This window comes from Rana temporaria, chromosome 1 (genome assembly GCF_905171775.1).
Source record: "Rana temporaria chromosome 1, aRanTem1.1, whole genome shotgun sequence".
NCBI classification, from domain to species: Eukaryota; Metazoa; Chordata; class Amphibia; order Anura; family Ranidae; genus Rana; species Rana temporaria.
In genome coordinates this window covers 531,457,291-531,481,815 of record NC_053489.1, presented here as the reverse complement: position 1 = coordinate 531,481,815, position 24,525 = coordinate 531,457,291, and the positions used below count along the sequence as shown (strand labels likewise).

The window sequence follows — 24,525 nt, the reverse complement described above, 5'->3', positions numbered from 1 at the left end:
GCCATTTTCCCCAATTCCTGCAGTACACACAGGCCTTGTTTAGCCATTAGAGGGGAGGCGAAAAATTATTGGATGGGTTCCCAAACTCCTCTGTAAGGTAAGGAGGACCCTCTGCAAAGTGTGTTATGTAATGGCTTTCCAAAGGGTCAGATTAGTTCTGAATCCCTGCCCTTGCCTGTTATTACCTGTTATTTCCAATATCTCAGGGGCACAATCCTCCATTTCTATTGTGTAAAGGGAGGAATTTCTGAAGCCATATCTAGGCTGGGTGATCAGCTTTTAGGGGTTCTCACTGGCTCAGAGTGCCTGGTAAGCAAACTTAGTTGCTCTTCTTCATCCCTACCTTGTTTACAGGAGGATGCGGTGTTGGAGAAAAGAGTAAACTGTGGAGGTTTAGGAATCCTCCATAGTCAAGTCCTTCCAGCAAGAGTCTCAAGGTCCAGGACTGACTGAAACACAAAAGACCACTGTGGGCTTCCAAAGCTTTCAACCTTTAAATTATACTAAAGTCTCGTATTTTTTTGTTTAAAAATAACAAACATGTTTTTCTTACCTGCTTTGTGCAGTGGTTTTCCACAGAGCAGGCTGAATCGTCCTTTTCTCGGGTCCCTCTTTGGTGCTCCTAGCCCCTTCCTCCTGTTGAGTGCCCCTAGAGCAAGTAGCTTGCTATGGGGACACCTGAGCCAGGTCGCAGCTCCGTGTGTCCATTCAGACACAGAGCCGTGGCTTGGCCCTGCCCCCTCTCTCTCTCCTCATTGGCTTACTGACTGACAGCAGAGGGAGCCAATGGTGCTTCGCTGCTGTCTCAGCCAATGAGGAGGGAGAGTTCTGGACAGCTGAGTCTCTCGTGCAACATTGCTGGATCGAGATGGGGCTGAGGGGGGTTGCTGCACACAGAAGACTAAAATCACGAGGATACTATCCGATTACCAATCTTCTTCTTGGAGTGTCAGACATAGTTGTGGTATGCAGTAATGGCGGTGGATAGGAACAAGCAGTGTTCTCCCTCTATGGTAAATATGTCCTCCTTAGACGCCTCCATTTACAACTCTTAGAAAATGAAGGAAATCTCCACAGTGTAATATTTCAATAAAATCTAATTTGTTTGACCGCAGCAACTTGCATATAAAATTGGAATTATCAGCATCGGTCTAATCAAGAACTTCCAGTCTCGGCCGTGACCGGAAGTAAAATGTCACCCGACTCCTTCCCAACATGTTGCGTCACAGTTTTTCCAACCCTTGAGAAAGTTACATGATCTGTGACACAAAGCAGCGGGAAGGAGCCTGGTGATGTTCTACTTCCGGTCACGGCCGAAATCGGAAGGTCTTGATTAGCTCGATGCTGATAATTCCAATTTTATATGTAAGTTGCTGCTGTCAAATACATTTGATTTTATTGAAATATTACACTATGGAGCTTTCCTTTATCTTCTATGAGTTGTAAATGGAGGAGAGGAGGAGTCTAAGGAGGACATATTTAACATAGAGGGAGAACACTGCTTGTTCCTATCCACCGCCATTACTGCATACCTCAACCATGTCTGACACTCCAAGGAGAAGATTGGAAATCGGATAGTATCCTTATGATTTTTATCTACCTAAAGCGCCGTTAAACCCGTTGGGGCCTTTACTTGAGGTGAGGCTGGGGCACACCTGTGGTGGATTACGGATGATGATGGAGAAGATTATGACTACACATTAAACTTATTTGCATTTTTTATTATTGCACTTTTTATTGCATGTCTCACTGACCTTGACGATTTTGTTTGCACATGCACTTGCTGCACTTTTATGAATTTTTTATTTTTTTTCGTTATGGACTTGAAGTTTTTTATATTTAATCAATTGCACATGCACTTTTTACACTGAATATTGAATTGAAGTGGAATCCATTATATTTAATACATTTTTTTGATTTGCTTATGCAATATTCTATTCACATTTTATTGAGTTAGGGCCACATATATCTTATTTTATTTACTATTCTGTGGGGACGCATTTGCTTATGTTGGCTGCCACTCTGCATTTATTTATTTGTTTGTTTGGTTTGCACATCAGCCTGTTTTATATTCACATGCAAGTTGGTTGCACTTTCCTGCAAGGAACCCTTTCTGGTTTTTCACCAGGACAAGGTGGTGTTAAAGCGGATCTCCCACGGCTTAATCGTTTTTTTTTATGGGCTATTCAAATATGTATTAGCACTGCTGTGCTAAACTCACGTTTCCGGTGTCTGGCCGCCCCTCCGCTGTTATTCCGTCCATAATAAATACTTTTATTCTTGTTTGCGTCCCGTGGCCATCTTGGCTTTGGGCGCTCGATTCCCACAAGGAGCTACTTCCTATTTGCGGTGGATGCTGTCCCAGCATCCACCGCTCGATCTCGTGGATGCGCACTGGCGAAGGTGCCCGGCGGCGTGAGCGTCTCTGTTGTCATCGCAACAGAACTGAAGTCGCGCGATGTTGGATAACAGAGCAGAATATTACAATTAGAGAGCTCTGACACTGGCTCCCAGCAGGCACAGCGCAGCGCAGGAAACGGCAGAAAACCCGTCGGAAACCCGAGGGGGGGCAGACCGGAAGCATGGCTCATAAATAAGGTACACATTTGCTAATTAAAATCAAAATAGCCGATTCATGATTACTTTGCAGCGGTAGAAATATGGAGCTATAGTTTAAATGAGGGTGGAGATCCGCTTTAAGGCCTTGGTCCTATTTCTTACCTAAGTTGATATCTTCTTTCCTCTTAAATCAGGACATTGTTTTGCCATATTTTTGTCTTAATCCTAAACATCCACAGGAGAAATTGCTTCACACATTGGATGTTGTTAAAGTTTTTATCTGAAGGAGACTGCTTTTTGTCAGTTGTTTTTTCCTTGTTTGTTTTAACTAAAGGGTCTCGCAGGGATCAGGCTGCTTCTTGATCCATTATCTCTAGGTGTTTTTTGTCAGCTTATTTCTCAGGCATGGTATCAAGTGCAAGATTCCTTCTTTCCCGGCCAAGGCTCATTCCAAAATGAGTGTCAGTGTTTGTGTTTACTTTACATGTTTACGAAGTTCTACCAGGTGGATGTTTACATCTCTGTGGATGCCAGTTTTACATGAAAGGTCTTGCAGGCAGCTTTGTAGTGGGATTGTCCTCCTCTTCTGTTTTTTGTTTTGGGCATAATGGCCTTATCTCTGTGTTGCCCACCCCTCATGTTCATTGCTTTGGGACATTCCAAATAGACATGAATATTATCTCCTCTGTATCTTGTGATGTATGATCTAAGATTTTTGGTTTACTTGAAAAATCCCCTTGTTCGAGTGCATCATAGGATGCAGAGATAGCTCCCTTCTTGTTTGCCCACCTTTGCTTCCTACAAAACGGAGTCTTAGCCTTAGTGGAACTGGGAGGGCTTATGCCTGCATGGGGATTCCTGCCTTGCTTTGGCGAGTGCCCGTTCACCTGAAGCTGGCAGCATAAATCAAGTTTAATATTGCCTCCTTTTGTGTCTTGTTTTGTACTCCCCAAGAAATAGAATATACAGATAAACCAAAAATCCTCATTTACTGTAGTTATTATTTAAATATTTACCTTTTTTACCATTTTTTATTTTTTTATTTTACATGCTTGTATTTTTGCTATTATATTAAAGATTTGTAAGTTATTCACTAGAGGGGAGCAAGATTTGCAGTCAGGCTGCCTCTATCCTTAACAACAGATAAGAATTCGGGTATCTAGGTCATGGCTTTAGGTCCAGGAACCAGGTAGCCAATGCTTTTTAAAAATGACAGATTTTAATAAACATGACAGACATTTAATTGTTTCTGCTCTATATATATATTGAGGTTGGCAATTTCAATGCACTTCTTTAAATATAAAATGATTGCCAAGTGTATAGCAAGTAATGCCGCATACACACGATCATTTTTCAGCATGAAAAAAAAACGATGTTTTTCGGCATGTAGAAAAAACAACGTTTTTCCAACTTCATCATTAAAACGACGTTGCCCACACACGGTCGTTTTTTAAAAATGCTCTAGCAAAGCCTGGTGACGTACAACGGCACTATAAAGGGGAAGTTCCATGCGGATGACGCCACCCTTTGGGCTGATTTATCTGAATTCCTGTTCGTAAAAGGCCTTGTACATATGACCAGTTTCCTCGGCAGAATCCATCGAGAAACTTGGTGGGAGAGTTTTTTTTGCCGAGGAAACCGGTCTTGTGTACATTTTTCATCGAGGAAACTGTCGAGGAACTCGACGAGCAAAAAAGAGAGCAAGTTCTCTTTTTTCCTCAACGGGAGTCTGAATTTGCTCGTCGAGTTCCTCGTCGGGCTGGTTTTCGACGAGAAACTCGAGCGTGTGTATGCTAAGAAACCCGCACTTGCTCAGAATAAAGTATGAGACGGGAGTAAAAGTAGCATTTGTAATGGAGATAACACATTTTTCAAGCTGTAACAGACTGAAAAGTGCAAACACATGAGATTAGCAAAACCAGCCCCAAGAGTTGTGCCAGTGGAATCGAACTTCCCCTGCCGTTGTATGTCACCGCGTTTTGAGAACGAGGAGATTTTTGCCTTGCCAGTGTGTACGCAAAGCAAGCTTGTCGAGTTCCTCCACAACCTGAACAAGGAACTCGACGAAAAAAACTATGTGTTTCGCCCGACGAGTTCCTCGGTCGTGTGTACGAGGCCTGATACAGGCGGTTCCCTAGTTACAAACATCCGACTTACAAATGACTCCTACTTACAAACAGAGGGAGAAAACAGGAAGTGAGAGGAAATCTACACCTAGGAAGGGAAATTCTCTCCTGTAAGAGTTATTATGGGAAAAAAAGTGTCTCCACTGATGCTTTATTACCAAAATCCAATTGTCATTGGGACAGAAAGTGAGGTGAAATCTTCTGAACAGGGGCACAGGCAGCAAAACAAAGTTGGGTAGGGAAGCTGCCGCTCCAGGTGAGCACACCTAGGGTGATCACGTGTCCACTCAAGAACCAACGGGTGCCGGCAATGCGCAGGATATGCAAAGGAAGGAATATATGGACAGCCGCACTCCAAAGTCTTAAAAAGACGTGCCCTTTATTGGGTAAAAGAAGAATGCACTACAGGTACCAGCATACAGTGGGAAAAACTGACGCGTTTCGCATTGAACTTCAATGCTTTGTCATAGCTATGACTAAGCATTGAAGTTCAATGCGAAACGCGTCAGTTGTTTTTAAAAAATGTACCTGTTCTGACTTGCAAACAGATTCAACTCGAGAACACATTTACAGACCCTATCTTGTTTGTAACCCGGGGACCGCCTGTAATGCATTCCAAATGGAGGTCCAGAACTCAGATGGGTGTCTGCATCAAAATACTCATTGAGCAGAATTTCACATTTCTTAACAGGTTACACATACAGAAAAGTTTCTCATGTTCTACGAGAGTCGGGCCCTGCTTGGTTATCATGTCTAATTAATTTGTGTTATGGTATATTACACTAAAGCAGTGCAAATGTTTTATTAAAAGGAACCAGATCACAGCATATACAGTATTTATGTAACTGATTATATTTGTAGTGTTCAAAAATATTTAAAACACATGAAGGCCTCTGAAAATTTGCTTTCAGATGGAGATAAGAGACATCAGCTATCATGTAAATTGCAGCACTGATGTTTGTTTAACTTGAGTCAATGTACTTTCTACCAGCTGAGCTTTAAAAATGTACATTTATTCTATTTCCTTTACAAATATTATGAATGTACATAGTAGGTCCATAGGTTCATGAGTAAATCTGGATAAATAGTATCTCCACATGACTAAATACTGAAAGTCATGGAAAGGGGCACTAATGCATAGCTTCCACCATCTGCTGGTGTGCTTTCTTCTGTTTTTTGCATGTCTCAGGTAAGAACTGTGACAAGTATTTTGCAAGTGTTTTCAGCGATCTTAATCCTATATCATTACTGCAACAGTCCACCATTCTTGGAAATCGGCTATATATATTAATGTAGATGATACAGTAGTTGTAATTCCTTGAGGCATCTCCGCTAAATCATAAAAGTGCCAAACACTGATGTCCAGCAATCTTGATATTGTGCCCCTGCTGAGCATCAATGTTTGGTACGTTTTATAATTTTAGATGAAACTCCTTAAGTGAAGGAAATACAGCTACTGTTCTAGCTACATTCACATATATAGATTAGGCAGATTCAGAAAGATTTAGGCTGGCGTATCAGTAGATATGCCAGCCTAAGTCTGAATCTGCGCCGACGCAAATTTAAGCGTATTCTGGTAACCAGATACGCTTAAATTAGGCTAAGATACGAGCGGCGTAAGTGTCTTACACCGCCGTATCTTAAAGTGTATTTTTTTAGGCTGGCCGCTAGGTGGCGCTTCCATTGCGGTCGGCGTAGAATATGTAAATCACTGGATACGCCTATTCACGAACGTACGCCCGGCCGACGCAGTAAAGATACGCCGTTTCCGTAAGAGATAGGCCGCCTAAAGATAAACATGCCCCCTAGGTGGCGTAGCCAATGTTAAGTATGGCCGTCGTTCCCGCGTCGAAATTTGAAAATTTTACGTTGTTTGCGTTAGTCGTCCGTGAATAGGGCTGGACGTAATTTACGTCCACGTCTAAACCAATACGTCCTTGCGGCGTACTTTGCCGCAATGCACACTGGGATATGTACATAGACGGCGCATGCGCCGTTCGTAAATAACGTCAATCACGTCAGGTCACCCCCCATTAACATAAAACACGCCCCCTCAGCCAAATTTGAATTAGGCGTGCTTACGCCCGCCGCATTTACGCTACGCTGCCGTAACTTAGCATGCAAGTACTTTGTGAATACAGTACTTGCCTTGCTAACTTACGGCGGCGTAGTGTAAATACGATACGCTACGCCGCCGCAAGGATGCGCCCGCATACGTGAATCCAGCTAATACTTTCCTTTTTAAAAGAGGACTGTTGAAGTAGTAATGTGGGATTATAGTTGGATGGCACAGTTGTGTGATACTTGCTAGAAAAATCTTATGTATAAAAAAAAAAATTGTGTCTCATGCGGATTGAAGCACACCAGCAGATGGTGAATACATTGGTGTAGATACAGACTCCGTATCAGAGCGGAGATACTTTATCCAGTTTCAAACACATACCTCTTGGCAGATTATCCCCATTGCTTGTACATATACAGCCAGTGCATGTTAATAGACAAAATGCTGTCTTAGTTTTTAATGAGTAGTATAATGCAATGCATTCGTTGTGTGAATTTGTTACAGTCTACTTGGTGTCTTTTCGTGAAACTGCATCTCTGAGCATCTAAATGTAATTAAACTGTCCAGATAATCCTCTTTCTAATCACAGATTATGTTTCAGTAGTTTCATCCTCTGCAGTTTTTAACTGCTTGCCGACAGAATGTCACGGCTGCGCAAAGCAACGTACCTATATGTCGCCTTTAAATCGCAGCATAGTTGGCCCGTGCCCCCGCTGCGTGCTCCGAGCCCGTGGGCCCCGCAGACTCGATGTCCACCGGGTGATCGTGCCACGGAGCGGAAAAACAGGGAGATGCCTATATAAGCAAGGCATTTCCCTGTTCTGCCTAGTGACATGACAAGGATCTACTGCTCCCTGTCATTGGGAGCAGTTATCTCTGTCCAGTTCTAGTGAGACCATCCCCCCACAGTTAGAATCACTCCCTAGGACACACTTAACCCCTTGATCGCCCCCTAGTGTTTAACCCCTTCCCTGTCATTTACATAGTAATCGGTGCATTTTTATAGCACTGGTCGCTGTATAATTGACAGTGGTCCCAAAATAGTGTCAAAAGTGTCCGACGTGTCCGCCATAATGTCGCAGTCACGATTAAAAATCGAATATCTCCGGCATGATTAATAAAAATCCCATAAAACTATCCCCTATTTTGTAAACGCTTTAACTTTTGCACAAACCAATCAATATACAGTATGCTTATTGCATTTTCTTTTTTTTTACCAACAATATGTAGAAGAATACATATCGGCCTAAACTGAGAAAGAAATTCGTTTTTTTATATATTTTTGGGGGGATATTTATTATAGCAAAAAGTAAAAAATATTGCTTTTTTTTATCAAAACTGTCACTTTTTTTATGGCGCTTTTTTTTTTTTTTTTACAAAAACATAATTTTCTAATCCAGTCTTATCAGAAGACTGTTGCCCTTCAAAAGTGTCAAAATCATACAGTTGAGATATGTTGGAAAAATGTCCCTGTAATTTTATTTGAAATGTTAGTAGATTTCTATTGCTTTGTCATTTCATGGAAGCACCAAATCTAAAAGGCATCAAAAATGCTTTTAAATTCAGGAGCCTTTTTGAATGTACTTGGGCTTTCTTTCCCCTTGCTGTGATAAATCTGCTGACTCCTCCAAAAAATTCTTGGTGTGCTAAGAAAACTTACTTTTCTTACATGGGCAGTTTAGAAACATGAAAGTGAATAGTAACGTTTTTGCTTGTGACAAATAATCAGAATTAACTTTGCATGTTACTATTTATTTTATTTTATTTCCTGTACTTTTACCAAATAATTATAATAATAAAAATGTATTTAAATGTGTGCTACTGGTTGCTGACACATCGGCAAATAATATTTAATACTCTCGCGACTTTTGATTTAGTGGCATAGGTTTTGATTAATTTGCTTATTTTTTAGTGATTCTGAGGATGTGATGATGAAGTTGCTGATACACTATGGTCCATTAGCCGTTATTGTTGATGCACTTAGCTGGCAAGATTATCTTGGAGGTATAATTCAGTATCATTGTTCTAGCGGCCATTCAAACCATGCTGTCCTTGTAGTTGGCTATGATAAATCAGGTAAGAAGACATTGATATTTATGGCTAATTTATTTGAAATCCTGGGTGTGCCTTGTTGGGTTTGATTTGTCATTGTTTTGTCTACTACTATACAGTAGTTGTGTCATTTGTTTCCTGTAAGGCAGGGGTCTCCAAACTATGGCCCTCTAGCTGTTCAGGAACTACAATTACCATCATGCCTAGTCATGTATTTGAATGTCAGAGTTTTACAATGCCTCATGGGATGTGTAGTTCAGCAACAGCTGGAGGGCCGTAGTTTGGAGATCCCTGCTGTAAAGTATTTAATAGGACAGTACATTTTCACCATGACCCTTATTGCCAGTATACCTTCTGCAAAGTATTTTATAGCTGTAAGCCACAAATTCGTATCTCCATGTTTCTGTAAAATAGTGTTTCTTCTCTATAATCATTTGTTTTATCTGCAACATATTTACATTGCTAACTAATCTTCTGTAGTAGGAGTTTTCTCTATTTATATGGTCACAGGCTGTATTGCAAAGTTATCACTCATTGTTTAGGAAATGTGTAAATGCAGCATAAAGGTACTACGGGTGCCCAAAGACAACCCATGATCATCAGCTTAACTTTTTAACAATCCCAATGCCTGGACAACTTGTGCCAACTATTATCAAGGAGGAGGGGATTTACATCATCTTTCAAACTGAATTTTCACGGCTAACCCTTGCTCCATATTTTCGTTGAATTAGGCCAACAGTGTCTGGAAAAAAAAAAACGGTATTCTTGGCAAAATGAGAGTATATGATTCTACATACATTGAGGGAGATTTACTAAAACTGGTGCAGCTGTGCATAGTAACCAATCAGCTTCTAACTTCAGTTTGTTCAAGTAAGCGTTGACAATAAAAGCTGCACATGATTCTACGTGCACTAGTTTTAGTAAATCTTCCCCACTGTCTTCCATGTCCAGGTCCCTAATTGGTCTGCTCTATTGCATCACAGCTCACATCAGTTCCTTGAGGCAAAAATTTTATTTTGTGTTTTATTAGGGCATTGTAAAAGGCCAGTTAAAGTGATTGTAAAGGATCGTTTTTTTTTTTTTAAATAACAAACATGTCATACTTGCCTCCAATGTGCAGTTTGTTTTGCCAAGAGTGGCTCCGAACATCCTCTTCTGGGGTCCCTTGGCGGCTCTAGCGGCTCCTCCCTGCATTAGATAACCTCCTAGGAGAAGTGCTCTCCCGAGGGGGTTACCTTGTGGGCGCGTACCCGAGTCCAGCATTTGCATCCATAGATACGAATACCGCACTCGGCCCTGGCCACCAACGCCCTCATCATTGTATTTGATTGACAGCTGGAGCCAATGGCTGCACTGCTATCAATCTATCCAATCAAGAGCTGGGACCCCTTGGAGAGAAGGACGGGACGTCCCCGGCGAGGAGATGAAGGAGCTCAGGTAAGTAAACCAGGGGCTTGGTGGGCTGGTGACTGCCAGGTGTTTTTTTTTACCTTAATGGTTTGGATGCATTAGGGTGAACAAACACAAGCCTTTACAACCCCTTTAAAAAAATTTACCATATTGAAATGTCAATGAAGATGTTGGAAACTGTTTTGGCAGTTAACAATCCTTAGGGCTCTGTAAGGCCTCGTACACACGACCAGTTTCCTCGGCAGAATCCGTCAAGAAACTTAGTGGGAGCGGTTTTTTGCCGAGGAAACTGGTCGTGTGTACATTTTTCATTGAGGAAACTGTCGAGGAACTCGTTGAGCCAAAAAGAGAGCATGTTCTCTTTTTCCTCGACGGGAATGGAGAAAATTGGCTAGTCGAGTTCCTCGACAAGCCTAACAAGAACTCAACGAGGAAAGCTATGTGTTTCGCCTGCCGAGTTCCTCGGTCGTGTGTACGAGGCCTAAGTCTACAAAGAGAAAGATAGACACATGAGGTTTGATTTTCTAAAACTGGAGAGTGCAAAATCTGGTGCAGCTCTGCAAAGAAACCAATTCGGGTTCAAGTTTGTCAAAGCTTAAAGCGGAAGTAAACCCATCCATAAAACCGTTTAATTTCCGGCATGTGCCAGAAATGTAACTCTCCCATTGGTTGTGCTCTCAACTAAACTGTCAAACCATCCAATGGCTGATGTCATAACTGATCACATGTGCAGCATCATGGCAGTTTTAGATTAAACAGCGGCAAAGATGGCAGCTTCCTTGGCTGAAAACGATAGGTGGGTTTACTTACACTTTAACTGAACAAGTTGAAGTTAGAAGCTGATTGGCTGCCATGCACAACTGCACCTGACTTTTCACTCTCCAGTTTTCATAAATCAACCCCGTGGTATCATAAAGCAGTGTTTCCCAACTCCAGTCCTCAAGGCACACCAACAGGTCATGTTTTCAGGCTTTCCATTATTTTGCACAGGTGATTTGATCAGTTTCACTGCCTTAGTAATTACCACAGCCGTTCCGTCTGAGGGAAATCCTGAAAACATGACCTGTTGGTGTGCCTTGAGGACTGGAGTTGGGAAACGCTGCCATAAAGAACAATGAATGAGCAAAAAAACTTTGAAGTTGATTTCTGTCTTTGTATTTGGAATAAGTGGAAATGGGTTTAGGCACTATGTAAGAACTAAGTTACTCTTTGGAATACAGTTGGAAAAAAAAATCAGTTGAGACTTTCTTTATATACACCAGCTAATACTTTTCATGGCTGGTACACATTTCATGCAAATGTTTACTTCTTCCTCTACTTTGGGGTGCTTTTATTTGTAACTTTTTGTCCTGTGTGGAATATTATTTTTGTTTTAATGTTTTTTAGGTGATATTCCTTACTGGATTGTGAAAAACTCTTGGGGTACAACTTGGGGTATAGATGGCTATATACATATAAAAATAGACGGTAATTTATGTGGTAAGTTTAAATGATCACTCAAAAGAAAATTATATTTTGCTCATTATATTCACTGCCGTTGGGTAAATAACATTTAGTACTGTTCTCCTTAAACTGACCTTCGACTTTACACCCATGGCTGGGGACATACATCATTATTTATATCCATGTAGGTTTCACAGTCACCCTAATCTAATTACAATGGAATGTGTCAAGATACGTGATGATTGTCCAGTTGTCCAATAATGGACAACCGGAGCCGTCGGTAGCGGCGGAGGCGATCGGGAACGTTCGGCTGCTGACTGGGGACGAGACTGAAGGAAAAATCTCCTTCACCCATCCCCATAGCTCTGCTGGGCGGAAGTGACGTCAAAACGTCAGTCCCGCCCAGCCTCTTAAAGCAACATTTTTTTTTTTGTCATTTGAAAAAATGACATTTTCAAATTTTTTTTTTTTTTTTTTGCATTTAAGCCTAAATATGAGATCTGAGGTCTTTTTGACCCCAGATCTCATATTTAAGAGGACCTGTCATGCTTTTTTCTATTACTAGGGATGTTTACATTCCTTATAATAGGAATAAAAGTGATCAATTTTGCCCACAGAAGCGAACGCATACGCGAGTAGCGCCCGCATATGAAAACGGTGTTCAAACCACACAAGTGAGGTATCGCCGCGATCGTTAGAGCGAGAGAAATAATTCTAGCCCTAGACCTACTCTGTCACTCAAAAAATGCAACCTGTAGAATTTTTTTTTTTATCAATAACAGTTTTATTCAGAAGTTTTCAATACACGTATACATGCAAGACCATACACGAAAGCAACATCTAGCGAGGTGGTCAGTTACATATATGACATTCTGCATAGCTCTATCTGATCAGTTATGTGTCCTCTTCACAAAGTAACGAGTAGTTCGTACTGAGCCTTAGCTACATAAACCGGTTAAGTGCAAGGTGCGAGATAATCATTTCAGTGCAACATTGTACTAGTGAACAATCTTGAATCATCCGTGGGTTCACGGGAATAGAGAAGAAGAAGAGAAGATAAGAAACAGAAGAGGGGAAATGGAAAAAGAGGGGACGGGGGGGGAATGGGGTGGGAAATTACCTGTGTGGTTCAGCTACCTGATCTGGGCTCCTCCTCCCGGCGGTGCCAAAGCTCCCAAACCTCATCATGGGCTTCCAGCCTGTCTAGCATTCTGGCCGTCATCTTCTCCATTAGTTCCACATCTTTTATCCTAGCGTACAGGGCCTCAGGGGGGGGTGGGGCGGAGCGCTTCCAGTGTAAAGCCACCAGACATCTCGCTGCTGTGAGGACATGTCTGGTCAGTTTCTTGTAGGGTGCAGGGATTTTCGGTGGGGGCAAACCTAATAGGTAAACTTTCGGGGTCAGGGGGAGCGTCCTGTCTAGAAGTCGGTCCAGTAATTGCTGTACCGAGGTCCAGAAGGGGACTATCAATGGGCAGCTCCAGTAGATATGGATAAGCGTTCCCCTGTCCTGCTGACAGCGCCAGCAGCGGTCCGAAGTGGTCGGGTAAATGGCGTGGAGAACATCAGGTGTCATGTACCAGAAGTAAAGGATTTTATATATGTTCTCCTTGTATAAAGTACAGATCGAAGTTTTTGCCGCTTGAGACCAGATCGCCCGCCAGTGTTCCACAGAGATCTCCTCGCCTAGGGCCTTTTCCCACCTAAGCATATATGCATGTTTGCCTGCCGTTTCCACGGGCCTAGAGTTCAATATTTTATATATGTTAGAGATCAGGCCCCTCTGTGCTGTACCCGCCAATATCAGCCTTTCAAAAGCCGTTGGGGGGGGAAAACTGCAGGTTTGGAGCGATAGTCAGAGCATAGTGGCGTATCTGGAGATATCCATAGAACTCCTGGCGCGGCAAATCATGCTTGGCCTGTATGTCCGCGAATGTGCGCATTTTGCGAGTCAGGGGATCCACTAGGTTCCCAAAGTGGAAGAGGTTCCTCGTTGTCCATGGAGCGGACATCCTGTGAGTGAGGCTATCTGGGATTTTGGGGTTGCCGGCGAAAGAGGTCAGGAGGGAGCTGTCGGAGGTTAGCTTATGCTGGCGTATCAATTTGCGCCACGTGCGTCTGAGCTGGGCCATAGGACCTAACAGGCGACCGGGGTCAACCTCCACATCCGCACTCCACAATAAATTGTTTGGGTGCACCGGGGCCAGCCACAGCTTTTCTATTTGTGTCCATTTGTTGTACGATCGTAACGTGAACCAGGAGGTTACTGCTCTCAACTGGGTCGCCTGATAGTACTTAACTAGATCAGGGTATGCCAGACCCCCCTCCGACCTCGCCGCTAGCAACACCGACCGGGGGATTCTATGACGCTTGTAATTCCACGTAAACTGGAGCAGATCGGTCTGAAGTTTTCTCAAATGGGCGTAGGGCACTGGGATGGGCAGGGTTTGAAATAAGTAGAGTATTTTTGGGAGAATCGTCATCTTTACTGCCGCTACTCTCCCCAGTAGGGAGATGTGGTGTTTTCTCCATTGTTGTAAAAGGGTCCTAATGCTGCGGAACAGAGGGGGAAAGTTCTGCTGGTAAATGGTGGCGTAGGTGGGGGTGATGTGGATCCCCAGATACTTCAGTGAGGAGGTTTTCCAGCTATAAGGGAAATTGGATCTTAGGTGGGCCACTTCCCCGTCAGGGATGTTGATCGGGAGCGCTTCCGATTTGGACGCATTTATTTTGTAGCCTGAGAGCGCTCCAAAACGATCAAGCTCCGCGTGCAGGTTTGGGAGGGAAATCCTAGGCTGGGTGAGTGTGAGGATGATGTCGTCTGCAAATAATGATATTTTGAACTCTTGGTCTCTAACTAAGATCCCTCTAATATCTGGGTTCTGACGGATGGTTGCGGCCAGGGGTTCTACGCAGAGCGCGAACAGCAGGGGAGACAGAGGACACCCCTGCCTGGTGCCGTTGGTTACCGAAAACGCGGTGGAGAGGGCAAAGGGGGTCTTGACTTGGGAGGATGGGTCGGAGTACAGGTGTTGGATAGCCCGCAGGAATGGTCCCTCAAATCCCACATGACGCAGCGTAGCAAACAGAAAGGGCCATCCCAAGCGGTCAAAGGCCTTCTCGGCGTCCAGGCCCAATAATATGGACCTCTGACCCTCTCTATTTGCCACCTCCACCAGGTCAATTATTTTCCTGGTGTTGTCCCCAGCTTGTCGTAACGGGACAAATCCCACCTGGTCCTTGTGTATAAGGGAGGGGAGAACCGAGTTCAGTCGGATGGATAATAATTTAGTGAAGATCTTCAAGTCTGAATTTAGAAGGGCGATAGGCCTGTAGTTGGCACAGAGGGAGGGGTCCTTATCCGGTTTTGGAATCACCGTGATGAAGGATCGTTGCATGTCCCTGGGGACAGCAGTGTCCCTGAGAAATGCATTGAACAGTTTACACATGCGGGGTAGCAATAGGGGGAGGAATGTTTTATAGTATTCATAGGGGAAACCATCTGGTCCCGGGGCTTTGTGAGAGGGTAAGGATTTGATGGTCTCTTCCAGCTCCTCCACCGAGATAGACGCGTTCAGTGGGGCTAGGTCAGAGGGTTTGAGTCTGGAGACTCCACTCTGTTCCAGATATCGAGTCATGCGTTGTGTGAGGTCAGGAGATGGAGGGTTACTGGGGATGTCTGGGTTATTGTATAGAGTTGTGTAAAAGTCTGCAAAGGAGTGAGCTACGTCCTTAGGGTGTGAAACCAGGTCTCCCGATTTGGTCTTAACCTGGTGCGGGGTCGCGGCTTGTGCGCTGTCACGGAGTTTTCTGGCCAGGAGGGAGTGGGCTTTGTTACCCCTATCGTAGAACAGTTGTCTAAGCCTAAGTAGTGCTTTCTCCACCCTGCCTAGCGCTATCTCTCCTAGGGTAGCCCTCAGCGCGGAGATCTTTTTTAGAAGCGATAATGTGGGCGTCTCCTGCAACCGTCGTTCCAAGACCTTAAGTTCCGCCTCTGTACTTTGTTTCAAAGCCTGAGCGTCTTTTTTCATGGCTGAGGACAGGCCTAAGCATTTCCCCCTCAGCACCGCCTTATGGGCCTCCCAAAGAGTGGACAGGGTTATATCCGGAGTGTCGTTTTCCTCAAAGTAATTCCTCAAGGTGGATTCCAACTCCATTTTCGAGGGGAGGTGCTGAAGGAGAAATGTGTTCAGGCGCCAGGTGCAGGGTTTGGCAACTGGAGAGCCTATTGCCAAGGTCATCAGCACTGGGGCATGATCAGACCATGAGATCGGTTGGATCTGCACTGCTTTGACCAGCCGCAAGGCAGGGTTGTTCACAAAAAAAAAATCGATTCGGGAGTGCGTGCGGTGGGGGGCTGAGTAGAATGTGAATTGACGATCGCCCGGGTGGAGAACCCGCCAGGCATCAAAAAGTGCATAGCGTCTGGAGACTTGCCGGAACAGCCTCGAGTCCCTAAGCACCCGGTCAGGAGGCGCCCTGGGGCTCACCACGTGGCGATCTGAAGTGGCCGATTGGACAAGGTTGAAATCCCCCCCGATCACTAGAATCCCATGGTCAGTGCGGAAGAGGCGCGCATACACCTTGGACAGGAACCCAAGCTGCCGGACGTTTGGGGCGTATATAACACAGAAGGTCACCCTTTGGTTCTGCCATGAGCCCTGGAGGATGATGTAGTGACCCTGTGGGTCGCTATAGTGGTGGGAGCTAACAAAGGGAGACCCTTTTTTAATAAGTATGGCCACTCCGGCTTTTTTGCGGGGCCCTGAGGAAAGGTATATCTGAGAGTAGTGTCGGGATGCGAACGCAAAGGAGCCCCCTTTGTCTAGATGCGTTTCCTGGACCATAACCACGTCTGCCCCCGACTGCCTAAACTCTCTCAGGGCTAGATGTCTCTTTCTGTTGGAATTCAAACCGTGGACATTTAAGGAGAGTATCTTAGCCATGAGGATGTGTGGTGTGGGAGGGAGCTTTACTTATCTGATGTGGATGGAGAAAATGCGGGCGCCAGAGGCCGGGAACCAGACACCGCAGGAGGAGAACCGAGACCATTCCGGAAGTGCCGAGCAGAACCACACGATGACGGGAGGTAGGGGATGGAGAGAGGAGTCTAGAGAAAGGAAGAGAGAAAGGAAAAAACATTATAATGAGGCAATAATAACAAACCATTAACTTTAAGTCACGACCTGTTAGGGCCAACTGGCCCAGGTCTAAGCGGCTTCCCGTAGGCCTCACCAGCCCGGCCCCTGAGGGCCGTACCAGGGGAGCCCAGGGGAACCCTAGAGCGATCATGCTGAACAACAAGACCGCAGAAATCAAAGTCCAGAACATCTGGGAGCTAAATAGGGACATGGGGGAGGGGGCCTAAACGGTCTCTCTATAAAGTCTCGGCCGAGACTTGCCCTTTATGCTAAGCTAGACTAAAAGCTAGGGCGCGGGGATTGGGTCATGCTTCTAGATGGGTGTCCAGGGCGGGGTCCCTGGCGGGCAAAATAAGGTTGGGCGTCTTGCAGATTGGGACCCGTGCCCGGGGGATTGAGTCAGTTCTTCCTGTGGTGTCCGTGTGGGCTTCTCTTGGGTCCCTCCGAGCCTCTGGGTCGTTTGGGCGGTGGGACTTTCTGCCACACTGAGGGTGGCGGGGGCGGTGTGGCCACGAGATCCCAATCTGGCAGCTGGGGAATCCGAATGTCCAAGACTTCACAAAATGCTTGCAGGTCCTCCGGATATCTCAGGACCGCCGACTTGCCTTGTGTAGTCGCTGTGAGGCTGAACGGAAAGCCCCATCGGTACGGGATATTTTCTTCCTGCAGGGTGCGTAGCAAGGGCTGTAGTAGCCTGCGCTTCTGTAAGGTGATCCACGAAAGATCCGGGAAGAGCTGGACGGGGACCTCGTCTAAGGTCACTCGACGGGCGAGGCGGGCCTGACGCATTATTTCCTCCTTCAGGGGATATGAGCTTAGCCTGCATATTATGTCTCTGGGTTTGGAGGCGGGCCCTTTGGGGCGCAGCGCCCGGTGAGCTCTGTCCATTTCAATGGGTTTAGTCGGAGGTTCCCCGATCAGATTGTTGAACAGGGTGTGTAAAGTAGTGCGTACATCTTCCGGGCCCTCCGATTCCGGTATCCCCCGGACGCGTATGTTGTTCCTACGCCCCCTGTTGTCCAGGTCCTCTAAGTGGCGTTGCATGTCTCTAAGCATTGTACGATGCTCCGTACCTTGCGTTTGTGTCCTGTGGATCGCCAGTTTGTTTTCCTGGATTTCCTCCTCCGCCATTTCCACTCGGTCAGCCAGGTGCTTGAGGCCCGATTGAAGGTTTTGGATCTCAGCTCTGCAGGTGGATTTCACGTCCGTTATGAGCTGTTTAAAGTCCTCCTTGGTAGGCATCGCTTGCAGGTATACAAGCCATTGTGGGGGGATGGACTGGTTTGCATCAGTGTCCAGCGGTTGTGGAGGAAAGGGGGAATGTGATGGAGGCTGCTTATGAGTCTGCCGCGGGGGTCCCCAGATAGGGCTCTCGGATCTCCAGTCCCCCTGCGTGTCGCAGGTCCAGGCCTGCTGGGACCGGGTGGCCTCCCCCTCCCTGTCCCTAGTTGAAGAGGAGGCAGGGGGGCATGCCTTTTGGGCATAGGAGGCCAGAGGTGCTGGGTGGGGTGAAGTTTGAGTGGGTGACCCAAGGTGAGCTTGGTGCTGCAGCTCAGGGGGGGATGATGTCCCTGCTGAGTCCCCTCTGGGACTAGTGCTCTGCCCAGCCCTGGATGGAGCAAATGGATGTGAGCTGGGGCGGGCAGCATGCGGTAATGCTGGGAAGTCCTCTGCTGCTCTCGAGGGGTCCGGGGAACTGCATCCCTCCCCGCTTATGGCCGGATCCGATGCCGAGCGCAGTAGCTGGGGATAGGCCTCGGAGCACTGTGTATAGTGCTCCGGGTGTGCCAAGATGGCGGCGGCCCGCGGATTCGGCTGTGAGGCATCAGTGACGGGGGGGGCCCAGGCCGGAGGTGTCTGCTCACCCGACCAGCGGCGCCCGCTCCCGATCGTCTGCTGGATGGTCCTACTGCTCTCGGGCGTCCGGAGCAGTGCAGGGATGGAGTGGGAGAGCCGCGGGGGGGACCGCATGTTAGCAGCGTCTGTGTCCGGCGCCATCTTTGATCCCCTGTCCTGGGGGAGTCCGGGCTGTGTGAAGAAGGCCCTGAGGTCCGCAGATGTCCCCGGAGGGGGCTGGGATGATCCCCTGGTCGTAGAGGACCTAGTCGCCCTGGAACGACCCATGGATGGTGGGTGGAAAGTCCCCAAAATCGCCGGTAAGCTGTGGGCAGAGAGAGAGCTGCAAAGCTAGGCTGGCATCCGAGTCGGCTTCCGGTCCTGTAGAATTTTTTAAACGTCGCCTATCGAGATTTTTAAGGGTAAAAGTTTGACGCCATGCCACGAGCGGGCGCATTTTTTAACCGTGTCATGTTGGGTATCATTTTACTCGGCGTAACATTATCTTTCACAATATATAAAAAAAATTGGGCAAAAATTATTGTTGTCTTATTTTTTAATTCAAAAAAGTGATTTTTTCCCAAAAAAAGTGCGCTTGTAAGACCGCTGCGCAAATACGGTGTGACAAAAAGTATTGCAATGACTGCCATTTTATTCCCTAGGATGTCTGCTAAAAAAAAATATATAATGTTTGGGGGTTCTGATTAATTTTCTAGCAAAAAAATTGTGATTTTTACATGAAGGAGAGAAGTGCCAAAATAGGCCCGGTGATTAAGTGGTTAAGCATTTTATTTAATACTTTTTCCATGTGATCTGTTTTATGACAACCACCTCTAACCAATGTGTTCCTGCAGCTCTTGAAGAATAAATTAAGACTGTTCTTCATAACAAAGCTGTTTATTGACATTTCTGAAATTCATAAGATTCCCTATGTGAAATATTTCCGTCATCCCACAGCATTTCAATTGTATTGAATTCTGGACCCAACTTTGCCCCTCCTATAATACAGATTTTCTTCTGTTTGAGTCATTCTGTTGTCTATTTAGTCATTCATTTTTTTAGTGATTAGTAATATTTTTCTGATTGGACAATGTGGAGTGGAGGGTTGATAATGTCGCGATCACCAACACGTCCATTTAGAGAATACCTTGTAGTCATTGACAAAAATACAAGGCAATATATGAATTGTGGCTGTGCTGAGCTAGTGACTCCCTGCATTCCATGTGGATAGGGAAGCCACTCGCACAGAAATCCAGTAGTACCTGGAAGATCATGACTATCATTGTAGTAGCACCAACTTCCCCAGCAGCCCGTCAGGTGTGTGGTATGCATACTTACATTGTGCCAAGCTGGACCAGTCTAAGTATGCTATACAGATACTCCTGGAATTCAGCTTTAAAAGAGAAGTATGGACTTTGTAAAAAAACAAAAAAAAAAAACATTTAGGCCCCTTTCACACTACTGCGACTTCAAAGTCGCGATTTTAGGGAAGGCCTGTGTAAGTGGCATCAAAATCGGACCAAAGTAGTGCAGGGACTACTTAGAAGTCGGAACGACTTGAAGTCGTACTAATATGAATGGTTGTCATTGGAAATCATGGGACACGACTTGTCACGCTACTTTGCCATCACAAATCGTGGGACAAGTCGTATAAGTGTGAAAGGGGCCTTATACTCACCTAGCGTCTCTCTGCTCTGCCCCTTAAATGCTCATTGGAGTGGAGGGGGAGGAAGCGGCTGGCTCTTGGCTGATCGCTGAGAGGCTGAGCCAGGTGCCAGTCCAGGCTGCTGGTTGGATCCCGACAATATGGTCACAATCTTTTCAGACCCTTTACCGGCTTGGTGACATCAGCCAACAGTGGACTTTAGCCTGCTGTTGGTTGACAATGGGTCACAGGAGTGCATAATGAGCTGCACTCCTGTGACCCATATAGAAGTATAGCCAAAAAAGCTTTGGCTAGATTTCTCCTTTTTTTTGCCTAAAATTAATGTCTGCAAGGTAGACAGACAGAATAGTGTAATGATTCTGTTAAAAAACTAGTAAATACCTATTAAATTCCTTCATCTATATCACCTCCGGTATTCTAGTTTCTATTCTCTTTCACTTCCTGGTTTGCGGCGCTCGTTCATGTAAGAACTACATTTCCCAGTATGCATTGCGGCACACCCAGTAATTCACACCTCCTTGAAGTCTCTAACACGTAGAGAGCGTCCTGCCGTACAGATGTAGTTCCCAGGAGGGGGCGAGCACGTTACTGACCAACGCAGTAAAGCCTCCTGTCACGGTGGTCAGTAAAATCAGACAAGCAGGAAGTGAACAGAACAGAGAAAAAATAGAGCAACTTCTGAGCAAAAACCAACAATGAGGAAGTGAAAAGAGGAATGTCTGCAGGTAAAGGATGCTTATTATGAAAAAATTCCTTTACAACACCTCTAATGCCCCGTACACACCATCACTTTATGTGATGAAAAAAAATGACGTTTTTAAAAACGTCACTTTAATTGACTGTGTGTGGGGGAAAACGTCGTTTTATGTCTTCTAAAAAACAAGCAAAAAAAAATTGAAGCATGCTTCAATTTTATGTGTCGTTTTTCAAAACGTCAACTTTTACTTCGTTTAAAACGACGTTTTTTCACCCGCGCATGCCCAGAAGCTACTTATGAAGCAAGCTTCAATGGAAAAAGGGGTGAGAACGTAACCTCGCTTTGCTAGAACATTGTGAGAAAAACGATGGTGTGTAGGCAACTTCGTCTTTGAAAATTGAAGTTTCAAAAACGTCATTTTTTACTTCACAGAAAATGTCGGTTTTTTTCATCACATAAAGTGATGGTGTGTATGCAGCATAAGCTGCAACCTGCTACCTTGATGTTCTCTTTTATTTTTTTATTTTTTTTCCTTCCTTGGTAGGAAGTTCTTCTGGCCCCTTGGCCTACATGCATTTTACCTAAATGTAGGAATTAGGTCTCGTTGTCTTTAAACACAACTTTGCTTGGTTTCATAATAGAGTGCTAGTCACATTTCTTCTTCAACCATTGCCCAAAATCATTGTGGTGGTCTATTTGAAACTGCAGCATTGTATTTAAGGAGAGTATTTTTATTTTTTTGTCCATGGTGTGCTTTTACAAACACCATTCTTGCTCTGTATTTTTCTTACAGTGGGATAATGAGACTTCATCACCTATTTTAGTGCTGCATGTTGTACCCTTGCTGAGATCTTTGCAACAATCTCCTAGGGAGCTTTGCAGCAGTACTGTATTTCCTCAATATGTAGACAGCTTGTTTTATCTTTATAAATGTTTTTGTAGCCTTTTTACCTTTTGTTTGTGAGTTGTGTTCTCGAATTCCTTCTGAATTATAGTACAAAAATTAGCACTGTATTATTTCAACAGAAAACAGTGCGTGTGTGTGTGTGTGTGTATATATGTATATATATATATATATATATATATATATATATATATATATATATATATACAATCTTCTTTTTTTTCTTTTTTTTTACAGGAATTGCAGACTTTGTAGCTTTTCCCGAGATGTGATTTGGATAAGGTATATAAACACTTATGAATGACCATATGAAGATGCATCATCAAAATCGGTTATCATAACGGGCAGAAAAATATTGTTATACAGGCACAGTTTACCTTCATAAGATTGTCTTTTTTTGGACAGTACAGAAGCCCTAGCAGTGTCACAATGAAACTTCAGAACAAGCTTTTGGAGTCTTCTTACTTTTCTCAGCTCAAGGAATACCTAAAAGCTTAGCAAAAACACACATACACAGGGTAATCAAAGTGAGACAAATAGTCCAATAAGGAGTAAAGAAAAGGACCAAGGAAAGGGGGGTCACAGAGGTAAGAATGGTCATAAAACTATATTGATAGGGATTAAGAAAGCTATGCTCCACATCCAGTCCGCTACTGTATCTCTCATGTCAAACAGGATTCTCTTTTCTAGTTTCAATGGTTTTCCTTCCCTGATATATTTAACACCCCTATTCCCAAACTTTTGAAACATTAATGTATTATGGAATGTTCTGGCTGTAAAAAATGATGTCCCACAGGTGTGCAGTAATTTCTTCATTATGTTCTTTTGTGGTGTGTCAATGTAGGTTTATTTTATGTTTTTTTTTTGTCCTGTTTCACCTATATAACATCTTAGTTGCACTTGTTGCATAGAATGTGATACTCCACATAATTAAAGGTGCAGCTGTATGATCCAGCAATATAGAAAATGATATGTAATAGGTTTTAATAGATTTATGTGGCTGCATAGCTTGCAGCATGTATTGTTGTAATGTTTTGTTCCGTTGTTTCTGTCCCTATATTAAGAATCAAATTTCCTTTTGATTAATTGATGTGGTTTTTTTTGTTTTTTTTGTAGGAATGGGCATAGCAGTAGGGTCACAATGGCAACCCCGCTCATCCTCCAGGGGGCCCGGGCAACAAGAGGAGCAGGCCCGGCCAGCTGTATTTTCCTGCAGCAGTTGAACAACTGATTTTCCTCCTTTGCCTCCCGCTAGCATTCAGCTATTGCAGGAAAATACAGTCCCTCCTGTCCCTGTTCCTCTTGCTGCCTGGGTCCCCCCTCTGTGCTCCCCTGGTCCCCCCTCCTTTCCCCCGGCTGCTGCACGGCATACTTTCAGGATAGGTAGTGGTTGAAAGGGCCGGTAAATGTAATTTACCAGCCCCTTTCTTTCTAAACGAATACAGTGAATGATCGGTACGAATTACTCGCTTTGTTCATTCATAACTGATGCATAGTAAACTGTTAGTTTAGGATGCCAAAACCTGGTGATCTTTGATCTAATACCTGAACTGAAAGCACAGAAACCCATCATTCCCCCCATGTTATTGAAATGGACAAAAGCAAACATGTTTGAAGTCCATCCTGGGTGGCAACCTTGGCTCGCTTTATAGATATAGTGGAGGAGTCAACGTAAGAACAGGAAGGTTGTTATTTGCAAGATTACCAGGTAAAGGGGAAAAACATTGAAACAAAGAAAACAAATGCATTTTTGTGCCTCTGTGTTTTTGGAAAGGGTGGGGGACTTGTTTTCCTGAAAAATGCAGCTTTTGCATGTAATAGACTTTAATGGACCTGCATCCAATTGTGTTTTTTACATTCACTGTATATAGCTGGTTGCCAAGGAGCGGGCCAGGAAGCCGTACGCCACGTCCTAACAACCGATGAGTCATTGGTTGTCAGCGGGCTTCCTTGATGACCGCTGACAGCTAAAAAACGGCATGGGGTCCCCCACCCAAAGACCATACCAGACTCTTTGACCTGGCATGGATTAGGAGGGGACGCAAAAAAAATGGCGTGGGTTCCATCGCAAAATTCATACCAGACCCTTATCCGACCATGCAGCCTGGTAGGTCAGGAAAGGGAGGGGACAAACGAGGTTTGACCTTCATATACTGAAATAATAAGCTCCAGCATAAGATTTATGGGACTCCCATTTGTTAAGGGCTTAAAATTTGTTCCCATTAGAAGCCTGTATCCGACAATCCTGTTTAAAATATTTTCCTTAAGTACTTATGTATATATTTATTTTTCCGATAATAAAGTTCACACTCAATATGAATAGAAAAGGAAATAATATACGTGTATAATATAAAGAAGAGGTAATATACAAATGTATAGACATTCCAAAAATTGTACGTTAATTAATGACGAAAAGCTATGTATTGATTTTGTATAAATAAAGTATTTTAAGTTACAACAAATGAGTTATATTTAAATAATGTTTCTTTACATATATATAGTCCTGTGCAGGTATATGTGTGTGTGTATATGTACATACAAGTACAAATGGCAGGAACCATGTTAATTTTAGCATCTTCACTAATAGTAAATATATTATACATTCAAATATCTACATAGAACTTCAAAT

General features: G+C 44.3%; 1 protein-coding gene across 2 annotated transcripts in view; it reads left to right on the top strand.

The window, feature by feature from the left end:
• The window catches only part of CTSO (cathepsin O), a 53,280-nt gene extending 28,922 nt beyond the window's left edge, over positions 1-24,358 (top strand). Inside the window, exons 6-8 of one of the 2 annotated variants that reach the window (XM_040332205.1) lie at positions 8,660-8,823; positions 11,596-11,688; positions 22,134-24,358. In XM_040332205.1, the coding sequence (XP_040188139.1) occupies positions 8,660-8,823; positions 11,596-11,688; positions 22,134-22,168 (292 nt within the window). In that variant the 3' untranslated portion in view covers positions 22,169-24,358. The remainder of the gene's footprint in view (positions 1-8,659; positions 8,824-11,595; positions 11,689-22,133) is intronic. The other variant, XM_040332213.1, reaches the window with a different exon arrangement.
• Positions 24,359-24,525: the final 167 nt, after the last annotated feature.